Here is a 13,366-nt window from a genome sequence, read left to right on the forward strand (position 1 = left end):
TTTGTTTCTTTGAGGGGAAAAAGTAGACTGCTTAATACAACAGACGTACTTAAGTACAATTGGAGTAGAGTTTGCAAACTCACCTTAGCGAGATATAGAGATATTTAATCATTAACCTCTTTCTAAAGACTCGCAGTACACAGGAAGTAGGGAAAATAATGGAAAGGGAAATCCAAGATAATAGCTCACAGTTTCACAAAAGTGGACCATATCTCACTGGATGTCACTTAGCGTTCGTCATCTTTAAGAGAGTTTAGGAAATCACTTTGATGTGAGGTTTAACGCAACAGGAAACTGCTAACAGAGCTGCAAAGTGGCCGAAAAATCAATCTTCTCCAACATTTTATCGACCCAAACATGAATTCAGAGAAATAATCGACAAATTAATGAATAATTAAGATATTGGTCAGTTGGGGCCCTCTGTAACTTAAGGAAAGCAGATGCTTTCACTTGAGGAGTCACCGAATGGTACGATAGGTATGAAAATGATGTCTCTCATATTCTGTGACTTTCACAGTCACCAGACCCAATTAAACACCTGCGGGAAACTTTCTAGCAGATCAGCTAGCAGATTTTGGATCAACATGTTGGTACAACACTCTCCACCACCAAATGAAGGAGTAGTATTTGGAAGAATGCAGTTCATCCTTCCAGTTGAGTTGCTTTACTTTTTCTAGGTTATCAAGTGTTTGTGGTGATTTTTTTCTTTATGGTCAGTTGGGTACCCCTTCCTCTTTCCTCTCTGGGCAAAAGATGCAGAAATGTACTCGGCGTCCCATCGTTGTTATCTCAGAAATCAACATGATGTATTGTGAAAAGGGCGACTGCGCCTCCCCCCGCACATACCCATTCTCCCCATCTCCTCTCTCCGTGTCCTCTGTAAGTGCCTGCTGACTGGAGCGGTGACACTCTCCAGCCACTCGGCAGCAGAGTCACAGCACTGTGCATTGTCACTTTGATCTTCACCCCCCTCTTCCCTCCAGTTATGAAGAGCACTGGCAAGAACCCAAGGGCACTTGATAATACCAGGATATGATCCCAGCCGCGCTATTTTAGATCATGTATTGCAGACATCAAAACGTTGTCTAAATAGGGCACCGTGAATCAAGCGGGGTGAGAACGGCTTGCAGTGGAAAGCAGGAGTTAAGATAAAGGAACTTTTTTTTTTTTTCCAGACGAGTGGAAGCCAATTTGGATTCAGCGAGGAGATATACTAGGGGTTCTGCAGATCCAAGCATTTCCTTTATCTTTTGCCTTTAGCAGAAGTCTTCAAAAGACCTCTGCGCTATGACTTTCTCTGCTCTCAGATGAAAGAAGCTCACATTTTTAGCAGTTGGAAATCCTTGATAACTTTATTCAGCTTTCCTGAGCGTGCACAGCAGAATTCAATTCAAACTCTGCTCCATGTCATGTGGAGTTGCATCACATGGAGGGAGCATGCATGACTTCTTGACACATTGATTGACTGTTTCAGTTTCTGTCATACTATTAGTGCAATGTGGTGCAGATTCACTTAAGAGTGACATCATGAGGACTTCAGAGGAATGGAGACGTAGACCACATGTGCATCCTCGCAGTTGTTGTCAATGGCTTGTTTACTTCTCGCCCATTGGTTTTCTCTCTTTTCTCTCTCATTTGCTCATCCAGGCTGGTCAGCATGGGGTTACACTAAGGCAGAGAACTCCCTCTAGTGGCCTGAATTTAAATGTGAAAACTTAAAATGTAAAATCACAGGAGGTTGACAGTGCAGTCATCAATGTGACCATGCATTCCCTGGCATTTTCTTTGCACCGTTGTTGAATATATCTGATAATTGCTTTGTTCTGTGTTTGCAGGCAAAGAGAGCAGTGCAGCGGGGAGCCACAGCCGTCATCTTTGATGTGTCAGAGAATCCGGATGCCATCGACCAGGTTTGTGCACACCTAAAATTACCCACGCATTCATAAACTCACGTTTCAACGACACTGGAATGGTTTAATCTCTCTGTGAAAGACGCTCCGCTTTTCACTTCTGAAGATAGCTCAGCGGCATGCCCTGCCCTTCTGACTGGCGGTGTCTGTGTGCTGTTTGTACAAACAATGATCTTTCTATCTTTAGTTCTGCTCAAAAGCATGTGGATCAGTCTTGCTCATTCAACCGTTCTGGGCCTTTGAGCTCTCTAACTTGTGTTTGGAGGAGTGCACTGTGCTCCGAGAGGACTGAAAATGGATATGCAGGTTCAGCTTTCACTAGACCATGACCAAACTCTGTTGAGCTCATAATTGCACAGGTAGCGCACATTACCTCATCCCCTGAGACTATGGATCTGTCTTTGAGCGCACATTTGGCGGAGCAGACACAGGCTACATTAAGGATAAAGTGTGTTTTTGTCTCACATACCCAGACACTCGCATTCCTCCTCCTTCCACTCTTTCTTGATCTGTGTCTTTGCTGTTAAGAGGTATAATACACAAGTTGCTCCTCTGAGTGCCTTTGTCGCAAGAATTCTCCTGTGGTATTCATCCTCTCCACACCAAGCCTGGACTTGCAGGTTTCTCTCCCCCCCCTCCCTCCTCGCCTCCTCTTCTTTGCTGCTGGGTCGTAAAGCGCGTAGCTGAGAGATAAAAGGGATTGCGCAGAGACCACATGAAAGGCAGCGCTGGGCGGCTGTGTTAAATTCCCCTGAGAGGCTTTTCCAGTCAGAGCGGCCCGATCAGCAGAGACAGGTCCCACAAGGCCGAGGGGCAGGGAGGAGGAGTTTAGGGAGAATTAAGATCCTGGGGCCGAAATTAGAAAAGAAACATTAAGAAGTTAATATACTTGACCTCCTTGTTCTCTCAATTATTACTGTATGTGAGGCCAAGTGGTGCATAGGGCTGAAACACTTTGGGGTAAAGTTTGTGATTAACTTTCTTTAAACAGTAAAGCTTTTTTTTAAGTTTATTATAGGACTTATAGGTCTGCTTTTTCATGTTGTATTGTTTGTCAAAGGCCAAGCTCGACTCTTGCTGGAGTCACATCTCAAAGCAGGAGCAGCACACCAGTAACAAGCGAGAGATCAAAAGTTTCAAAGTCTATACTTTTAAACCAGAACATACAGTATTTTACTGAGGAACATGACGACAGCAGAAGAAATAGAAATGCGAATATCCTCGGTATTTCCCTTGGGCTTTTCAAATTACAGATTCCAACCAGCAGACGAGAGGGGAGAACAGAGAGGGAGAGTTAAGGAGTATGTCAACTGAGTCAAAAGCCAGAACATCCTATTCATTGACTGTTTCCCTCTGCTCCCTCTGGCAAACTGCGACCACAGTTTCCATGTCTTGAGCCTATGGGTCATTTTCCCTGGTTAGTAGAGGAGGAGTTCATGCCTTTCACATTCAGACAGTTCACATGCATTAGGGCAGTGGTTCCCGAATGTTTTGCTTCACGTCCTCAAAAAATGAAGCTATGTCTGCTCATCACACATGGACACAACCCAGTTTTTCCCTTTTGGTGTTAAATGTGAATACTTGAGAGAGAAAACTATCCAATATTTCACTAGAAGAAAAAACATTTACATAAGTGTCAGAAAAAAAAAAAATGTAATTTTGTTTAGAAGAAATATGTTTTCTCTTACTTCTTATCCTTTCAATCATCTCATGACCACTCAGGTTCATCTTGGGAGCTTTTAGTAGGGTCTGATTTTGGCCTTAATATATGCGGATTCAATCGATGTGAATGTTTGAAAGCTAATCCTGACACTGATAGTTTACTACTGCATCCAGTTAAGAGTTACCTGAGCAACATTTCTGAAAATATATCCACAAATGAATAGGTTTTGTTGTTTTTATAGCCATAACAACAATGACTTAAACCTGTAAAGCCAAACATAATCTCGAGATGTTACAACTGTTTTCACAGGCTGACCGTAAACTGAACTTGATGTGTAAAATGAGTGGAGTTACACTTAGTGAGTAAAGTAAGTGAGTTAACTATTCATTTATCTGTTTTTGATTTTTTTTTTCTTTTTTTTCTCTCATCAGCTCAACCAGGTTGCTGAGGATCCTCTGAAGCGGCCGGTGGTTTATGTGAAGGGCAATGACGCCGTTAAGCTGATGAACATCGTTAACAAACAGAAAGTGGCTCGCGCTCGGATACAACACAGACCACCGAGGGTAAGAGCTCACGCCAAAACCCAATAACACTCGGCAAAGATGACGCGTGTGTGAAACTAATCTAAGGCACATGTGAGGAACATGAGGAAGAGGTGAACATGTTTGTGGGGTCCTCGCACCAAACAGCGCTGAGAAGTTTTAGAAGCGAAGACGAATGAAAATTCCAGCTATGAAATCTGACCCTTTTCCTTTCTTCGCCGCCCCGAGGCCAAGGACTTTTTCGCAGCCCTGTGGGAGATTATTATCAGCCATTCAAAGAGCTGTTTGTTTGCTTGGAATATTTGATAAGAGACCAACACACTTTGAGGTCAAATAGCTTGACATAATGAAAGCCCGAGAGAGAAAGGACTGTCCGATAAGAGACGTTTTCCTGAAGAATAAAACAATCTGGCCATTCCCTGTGAATTCTGAGCAGTTGTTTAGGTGCTGAATTTATTGGAAATTGTCAGCCTCATACGTTGGTATACTCCTACCTCTTGAGTAAAGCTTAGATGTCAAATCTCTTCCTTTTCTTGCCTTGAGCAGTAGTGTTGCAACCTATGATTATTTTCATCACCAGTTAATCTGCCAATTAGTTTCTTGATTAATCATTTAGTCAAAAGGTAGTAGAGAGAAAAAAATGCCCATCACATTCTTCCAGAACCCAGAGCCAAAGTGATTTGTATTTAAAGTTTGTAATTTGCTTGAGGCCAAAACCCACCAGTGAGTAACAGCATCTTCACATTTGAGAAATTTGAAACATACTTGTTGACAAAACCCACCAGTGAGTAACAGCATCTTCACATTTGAGAAATTTGAAACATACTTGTTGACATGTTTGGTTGATAAATGACTGAAAAAAGAAAAAAGCAATTATCAAAATGTTCTGTTGGTCAGCTCACCTTTTCAGCTGTACTCTTCAGAATGGTCTCATTTATGTATGAGAGTGTGAGATGTAGCTCTTAGCCTGAGTAAATTACTGACACACTGTCAAAAATTGACACAGTAAAAAGAAAATGATTTTGAGATGGAAACGAATCGGCTTGCATGAATGATCGACCATGTATGTGCTGTAGACAGCGGCACCAAAATATGCGTTTTTATTTGCATGATGAAGAGCCGAATGAGTCACATCACTGTTTGCTCTGCTCTGCTGAGCAACTAACTAACAAAGCCATGATCAAATATCCTCAACTGTGGGTGAATGTTAATGAAAAATGCAACAGTTTTCAGGCAAAATAACCCTTTTTGTGATCCCTTTAACCAGCTGCATGTGAGAGATTATTTCACAAATGTGTGTTTCTGTTCCTCTCCTCTTCCACAGCAGCCCACAGAATATTTTGACATGGGCATCTTCCTGGCGTTCTTCGTGGTTGTGTCGCTGGTTTGCCTCATTCTGCTCATCAAGATTAAACTCAAGCAAAGGAGAAGTCAGGTCAGTATCTAAATACACACATATCGCCACTAGAACTTGAGAAACTCGACTGATGATCCCAGTTTGAGTCACAGAACTTGTAATGTGCCTCAAACCTGGAGTTGCAGGTGTTGAGTCAGATGGCAGTAGCGCTGCTGTTGATTGATTCCTCTCATGTGTTGACAAGCTCTCAGAGGAGGCTTACGTTGGGCGCATGAATCAGGAGAAGCGTTTAATTAACGCTGATGAGAGGCTGGCTGCTGGAGCCAAACGCTCAGAAATGTCACGACAGAGCAGAAAACCTGTAGCGCCATCCGTTAAGACAGGTGTAATGCTGCCAGCACACACGTATCTGTGTGTGTGTGTGTAGACTGCACTCGTTTTTCTGTGTGGGTGTAAAATAATAGGTGTGTATGTGTCACAGCAGTGGATGACTTGGCTGTGACTTTGGTGGTTAATCAGCAGCTCACACCAGGAGAAAATCTGTCACACATAACAGCCTCTCCGTACTGAAATGTGAAAAATTAATTAACTTGAGCTTGTGAAGTAAATTTTGAAGTTTATACGGTATAAACATTTCCTATCCAATTTAACTGTAAACATTAGAAACGTCACAATAATTTTGGGTGTTTAAGACTCCTTAAAGGTTTGCCCTCACAAGACTACAGTTGATCACAAACTAAAAATACAGATTTCCTCAAGTCCTCCTGGTTCACGTTTGTCAAGCCTGCGATGAGAATGACTTTCATGACAAAGTTAATTTCTGTCTTGCTGAAGAAGATGTTCACGTCGTTAAAAACTCCATTGAAAACTAAGGTAAAATAGAGGAAGAGCCTGGTTCAGTTAAGACTGAGCATAAATAACACGGCCTTGTGCGAGTGAGACGCATGAGCAAGTCAGACAGACTACTACAAATCAAAGTCTGCTACACATGTGAATGATTAAGTTAAATCCTAATAAGTCATCCATTATGTGTCAACTTATCAGTCACCATTTTTAATGAGTAAAATTTTCAAAGCAACACGAAGCAAATTAGAGAGTCTGAGAGAGTTGCAAACTGTCAGTCAAACATTGCAAAATGATGTCAAAGGGAAAAGTCTTAAATCATAACATCAACCCCTCCCACATTAACATCAGTAAAGTGGAACATAGTTCAAAAGTGAGTACTTGCCAGCACTGATGTACATACATTGAAGTGGATGTTTGCTTAAAATCTAAACATTTCAGTGTCTTATTTTGGCCCTGATGGTTGCTGGCTTTCATGCTAAATTCTACAGAGCTTTAAAAAGGGTCTTTCGAAAGTTAAATGTGGTTCATCAAACGTGATGATGATCTCGCTGACCCGGTTCCACCTTCCTCCCCACCACAGAGCTCCATGAACAGAATGGCCATCCAAGCCTTGGAAAAGATGGAGACACGGAAGTTCAAGGCCAAAGGAAAAGGCCAGCGTGAGAGCAGCTGTGGAGCCTCCGATTCACTGAGCAGCAGCTCCACCTCCGATTGCGCCATCTGTCTGGAGAAGTACATTGACGGGGAGGTGAGAAAAGACATTTACCCTTTGATTTATGATTCCCATTTTTGCGTTACGGATAGGGGACTTTCATATCTAAACGGCATGATTCAAATAATGGTATTTATTGCTGGATGGCGGGCCAGATCTAACAATGAATACAAAGGTTGTTTTGTCTTGTTTTTATGTTCATGTGTGTTTTGAAATCAACCTTTTAAATCAGTTCTCATGAATCTGTAGCTAATGCATAAACTGACAAAACACACTGTGATTCAATATGGGTAGGCTTGTCACCAAGTTGAGATTAAAAATTAAACAGGGCTCATTGAAATTCCATAACAAACAAACAAAAAGTTAATGTTTCAGCATTTATTCTGATTTGTGTAAGCCAAGAGAATATTGGTTAGATATAATACAAAAACCCATGTAAAAATAACTTTATTAAACTAGAGTATCTGGGATGCAAATGGTTTTAATAATCCGTTTTTGCGTGCGAGAGCATACGGTCCAATCACTTTTCTGAATTGATCTGTCCCCTTTTTTAAAAATCGATAAATCCTTATTGACATTTGAAAAAAAAAAACAATCATAGTGAAGACAAGGTAAGGAAAAGTCATGAGACAAATGCATGACAAAGGGAGCATTTTATGCAACAATTAATCTGATGCAGGAAAGTTCAAAACAGAACAAACAAACAACATCTGCACTTGGTGAATGTTATTTTTCCAAAGTGACTTAAAGGACCATATGTGCATAAGTAGACCATGTGGGAGCCAAACCTCTTAACTCTGGCGATGTTCGTGTGGTCATCTACACACTGAGTTTGTTTTCTTTTCATTGCATATTCTGTAGACATGAAACGTAATGCAGTAATGTGGACAATGGAATGGAAGTTCCCCTGATGTGCTCAGGGACCGCAGTCCTGCGATCTTATGTGACGTTCTTTCCGGCGCCTTTTTAGATGTTTGGTTCAGTCTTTCAGAGCACCTGGAGAGATAACGGTACCCAGAGTGCATTGGGTTTTGATTATGCTTCCTGTTTTCCCAGTGTGGCCTTCTTTAATCCTTCAAAGGAGTCATTGTCAAAATATGTCTCCTAATCTTGGACTTAGAGGGTTTACTGTAACAGCATTGCTCATCCTCAGTATGGACGCTGGAGGGACAAACCCCAGTGCCCAGGGGGGACATAGTTGGTGTATGCATGTGTGGGTTTTGTGGTTCTGTGTCTCTTCGGTAAGGAGGAGAAGAAAACACAACAAAGCATGGCGCCAGGGTTGCACAGAGGAAGTGGCGATATAAAAGGCTGAATGGCATCAAAGCAGTTTTTGAGCAGTGAACCAAGCAACAAAAGCTTGGGTGGAAAAAAGCCCAAAGATGAGTCACATTAAGCCATAGAGTAAAGTATTTATGGCAGTAAAAGTGCTCTCACTGGGATAGAACATTATAATTCATATTCATCGTTCTCCTGCTTTTGTGTCTTGGAATTCCTTCATGCCAATTCTCCCACTGAATACAAAGTGTTGTATTCTTTTCATATCAATCCTCAAATGTGAGCCTATTGTTTGTTTTGTTCCAGAAAGTGGTGACATTGAGCATCAAAGTTGTATTCGTACTGTGGTGTGGCATCTCGTTAACAGTTTTGTTTGTGGCATGATGTAAAGTTGGATCCTCAGAGCTAAAAAAAACTGGATTAGACTTAGAATCATCACAATTGACATTTCTTCGTAGCTTTGCTGCCACCGTCTGGACATTCAGCTGCTCTCAACCACACATTTATTCACCGTCTGAGAAATTAAACCCTGCTGCAGTTTTTCATTGGCATCATTTACACTGTAATTCTGGAAGTCATTTGATTGCTTTAAAAATGTACTGGACTTTAGAGCTCTGTTGCAGTTGAGCCATTCCACTGATTTACCAACATTGCCTCTACAGAAGCTGGTGCAAGCCCTGAAAAATAACTTTCACAAAAACACTGCAGATGTATTCTCTACTTACTAGCTTCATCTATACAAATTCTTTACTGTACTAACAGGGAGGATGAAAGAGCCTTCTATTCTCAAACAAGTAAGGTGAGCACAAATTTTCCTCCAGCATTTTTCTTGAATTAAATTAAATTAATCGCAACAGTTCACTTGGACATTTCACTCACACCTCAGTGTGTGTATGCTGGACTATTGCCATTAATTTAATCAAAGAAAAATGCTAGAAGAAAGCCTTTTGAGTGCTTGCCCTACTTGTTAGAGTATTAGATGTTTTGGTTCACCTGCTGCAAAGAGACATTGTTGACCTTATTAATGCATTAGGGAGAATGTTATTTAGCACACACAAATAGTATCTCCATAATATTACATGATATATCAATCAGAAATACTTCAGACATTAGAACTTCAGTGTCAAATGTAATGGCACAGTAGTTTGTCTCTTTTTCTGTTTGTCGTCACAGTATTTGCTGCCTTATTCAGATTCAGAATACTTTTTGTCCCCGAGGGGCAATTTATTGTATTGCAGTACATGTAAAATCTGACTGTTAAATCTTGTGTCCCCCCCCCCCCCCCCCCCCCAGGAGCTGCGGGTTATCCCCTGTGCTCATAGATTTCACAAGAAATGTGTCGACCCCTGGCTGCTCCAGCATCACACCTGTCCCCACTGTAGACACAACATTATCGGTGAGTTGGTGCACAAAACCTTACTATTCTGCTTTGATATGTAATCAAACAGTCTGTCTCTTTATAACCAGGGGAACATTTTTTCTTCAATGAAGCCAGTGTTTCTGTTGCTTGACACTTTTTCATTTGTGGGATTCTAAAAGGTTACATTTATTTTCACAGAGCAAAAGAAGGGAAATCCAGGACCAGCATGCATGGACCCAGGAAACCCAGTCCATGGCCGGCAGCGGGTGGTGCTCCCAGTCCATTATCCTGGCAGAGTGCACCGTGCAGGCCAGGTGACAGCCTACCCAACCAGAACCAGCATGGACCCCCACGGCAACCCCATCACCGTGCTTACAGTGGACCAGCACCCAGATCCTCAAGGACTGTACCCACCTCAAACAACTTCTGCCTTTCTCCGGAGCTACCACCCCAACCTCCATCTGGACCACTCACTTAACCCCCACCACTGCGGACTAGAGCACCGTGGACCCCCTGCCTACCCAGCACAGCCGCATCATGCTGCTTTTAAGCGACCCAAGTTCCATGGTCGCAACTTTTCGCGTGCAGCGTGCTTTTCACAGTATGAGACTATGTACCAGCACTACTATTTTCAGGGGTTGACTTTCCCTCAGCAGCCTGAGGGTGGCCAAGGGCCTGCTATGGCAGGGCAGCTTGGTGGCGGAGGAGGGGCCCATAAAGGCCACCACAGCAGGGCCTTTCAACAGGGGCTGCTATACCCCACAGTGATACACATGGCACCTGCCTCTTCTTCGAGGATTGGTGACAACGGCAGCACTTCTGGCCTGAGCTGTTACCATGGCCACCGCTCAGTGTGCAGTGGTTACCTTGCTGACTGCCCTGGTAGTGACAGTAGCAGCAGCAGTTCAGGCCAGTGCCACTGTTCCTCCAGTGACTCCATGTTGGACTGTACAGAGGTTAGCAACCAGGGGGTGTATGGTAGCTGCTCTACCTTCCGCAGCTCGCTGAGCAGCGACTACGATCCTTACGTCTACCGGAGTAAGAGTCCATGTAGGGGCTCCACGGGGGAAGCAGGGGCTGCGGCTTGCACCACGGTCCCTGCTGAGGACTCATCATCCCCTGCTCCCTTGGGACATGACTGCCTCCAGCTCCCCGCTGGAGCTTCAGGATATAACTCGGGGGACCACCTCTCCAACTGCAGTTTGGAGCCCAACTACAGCAGTCGCTCATCACTGGAACCCAGGGAGAACAACAACACTAGCACTACCTCAGCCGGGGCTCCAGAGGCTACTGGAGCAGACAGGGGAAAAGGGGCGCAGGAGGAGTCGGGGGAGCTTGGGGCTGCAGCTTGTAGCTGCTGCTTTGAGGTACTTCCTCCCAATGTAGAGTGCAAAGGGCAGGACTCGGACCAAGCTGGGCCTCTGGCCACAGGACGCTTTCACAGGGGGGTGGACTTTCAGAGCTCAACTTCCAAGAACTATTTTGCTCCTGAGCACATGTGCTCTTCCTCAGAGCAGGTGAGCTACGAAGGGCTGCCTTGCTGCTTCTACAAAGAGATGAAGGTCCACCGGGCCACAGCAGGGCGCTACACAGAGGACTACGCTGTTAATGTGCAGTATGCGCATGCAGACTCAGAGGCCTGCTCTGGACAGGGCTGCTGCGAACTCAACCAGAGAATACCCATTATTCCTGAGGACACAGATTGCGAATTGGGCACAGGGGCAGAGACCCAAAGCAGTTTATTGCCCATTAGTGTCACAGTGGAGGCAGAGGTGTGGACAGGGGAGCGACACGAACCCAGGGAGGGGTACTTCACCTCAGGACAGTTTAGAGGTCAGCCATACCCTCAGGAGGAGGCCAGGGCTTTGTTCCACCCTCAGCTCTCTGCAAGCCCCACTGCACTGGGACGCAGTACTTCAACAAATGAGGGAGGTCTGGGTGTTTGAACTTGAGCCCAGAGAGAAGGGACTCAAAAGTATGTATTTGGTACCGTATCAGTCAGTCAATCATTGAAACCCTGAGCTGCCTTGTTCTAACCTTGCTCTCTGAGCACTGAATGTTATCATCTTAGATTGTGTGGATTTCTACTGAAATGGCCTGTCATTTCTAGATACAGTGTATCAAGTTCATTCCTGTGACCACAAACGTCTCAACACCAAACTATGTTACCATGGCTCTGAGACAAAGTGATACCACAAATATGGATGGAGGTTGGTAACTGAAACTAGAAGTAGGTTGGTACTGGCATCTATTTGCAGACTCTCTGCTGTCATCAAGGGTTAGGCCCCTTCAGCGTTAAGTAATCCGGGCCCATTTCTTGTGAGATTTTATCAAATAAAAAGAAATCTAGGAATCTGAGATTTTTCTCTACAAAAAAAGTACACTAAATTCATAAACATCTGCATTTATATGTATATGCGCGCACATGAACACTGACTGCCTATAAAGCTTCAACTACCAACTCAAATAGGTTGTACGGACATAGCTATACCAAAACAGAAAGACATGATTGTTTTTTTTTTTGTTTTGTTTTTTTTACTTTGTTCAAGAGCAGGGAAATGGGTCTTTTTAAGTGTCTGCGACCCAAACATTTCTCTGAGGAGAAGAAGCTATATATTACAGAAAAATGCATAGAAATGTGAATGCAAGGCTGACACTGGTCTCTATTCAATTTAATACAGAATTAGTTTTATGCATCGCATTTCTGTCCAGTAGTGGCCTACCTGTATGAGATGTGCCAGAGCAGCATGAAAGCCTTACGCTGCTAAGCTATTTGTAGCAATATCTGAAGACACTGCACCGCTTTAAGTTGAACTCTAGACTAAAGTGATGGTGTCGCACAGACAGTAGATTTCTTCAAAAGTAGAGTGTAGCACTCTACCTCTTGTTTGGAAGCCCTTAAAATTGTATTTTTGCTGTCACTTACCCAAGTTCCTCGATGAGGCATACTCTAATAGATATAAAAAAAAAAAAAAGGTTCTAGCATGTATAAAAAGGCCAAAGGAAAGTAGCTCTATAAGAATCATACAAGACTCATTTCATAAGGGTTCCTTATTGTACTGTGACTTTTTTATAAGAAAAAAAAACATGCAGTTATAAATACCACAGTGTATCCGTTGAATTATATCGTGCCATGCATAATACATACTCGCGATATCAATGCTTGTCATTCATGCCTTTCTGTTTGTCCTGCAGACTGTTTTTATACTGTTTCTATGAAATATACACATTCTCTACACAGAGGAAATCTTTCTGAAATAACCCTATTTATAAGTTAACCCAGTGCTGTAATCAAGTGAGAATCTAATCTTGCCTTTTGCATAGAGATATGTACCTACTGCAAATATAACATTTTGGGGTACTTGAGTCACTATTTAATTTTTTTTTTTGTTATTGTTTCTAGCACTTAAGGATTAAAATGTGTACAAAAATTAATATTTTTTAATTTTTAAAGAATATAATTATTTTCTGTCATTACCATTACAAATGTTTAAAAAAGGCTAGAAATCAATCTGTGTATATTTCTGTACCTGTATAGCAAACACATTTCATAAATGGAAATATGTTCTCTGAATATTTATTTACTAATATATTTATCTTTAAGCCATGTCTTATGTTCAGAGTGTATGAACGTTTGAGTTATTTGGTTGCTTTTTATTTTGAGAGAAATCACTAACATGAGACTTTGTATATACATG

General features: G+C 42.6%; 1 protein-coding gene across 2 annotated transcripts in view; it reads left to right on the forward strand.

Moving 5' to 3' along the window:
- znrf3 (zinc and ring finger 3) overlaps window positions 1-13,111 on the forward strand; it is a 65,977-nt gene extending 52,866 nt beyond the window's left edge. The window contains exons 3-8 of one of the 2 annotated variants that reach the window (XM_070833937.1): window positions 1,836-1,910; window positions 4,005-4,136; window positions 5,440-5,550; window positions 6,899-7,066; window positions 9,602-9,704; window positions 9,867-13,111. In XM_070833937.1, coding sequence (XP_070690038.1) covers window positions 1,836-1,910; window positions 4,005-4,136; window positions 5,440-5,550; window positions 6,899-7,066; window positions 9,602-9,704; window positions 9,867-11,614 — 2,337 coding nt within the window. In that variant the 3' untranslated portion in view covers window positions 11,615-13,111. The remainder of the gene's footprint in view (window positions 1-1,835; window positions 1,911-4,004; window positions 4,137-5,439; window positions 5,551-6,898; window positions 7,067-9,601; window positions 9,705-9,866) is intronic. The other variant, XM_070833938.1, reaches the window with a different exon arrangement.
- Window positions 13,112-13,366: the final 255 nt, after the last annotated feature.

The sequence above is a fragment of the Pempheris klunzingeri genome, chromosome 7, assembly GCF_042242105.1.
Source record: "Pempheris klunzingeri isolate RE-2024b chromosome 7, fPemKlu1.hap1, whole genome shotgun sequence".
Taxonomy (NCBI): domain Eukaryota; kingdom Metazoa; phylum Chordata; class Actinopteri; order Acropomatiformes; family Pempheridae; genus Pempheris; species Pempheris klunzingeri.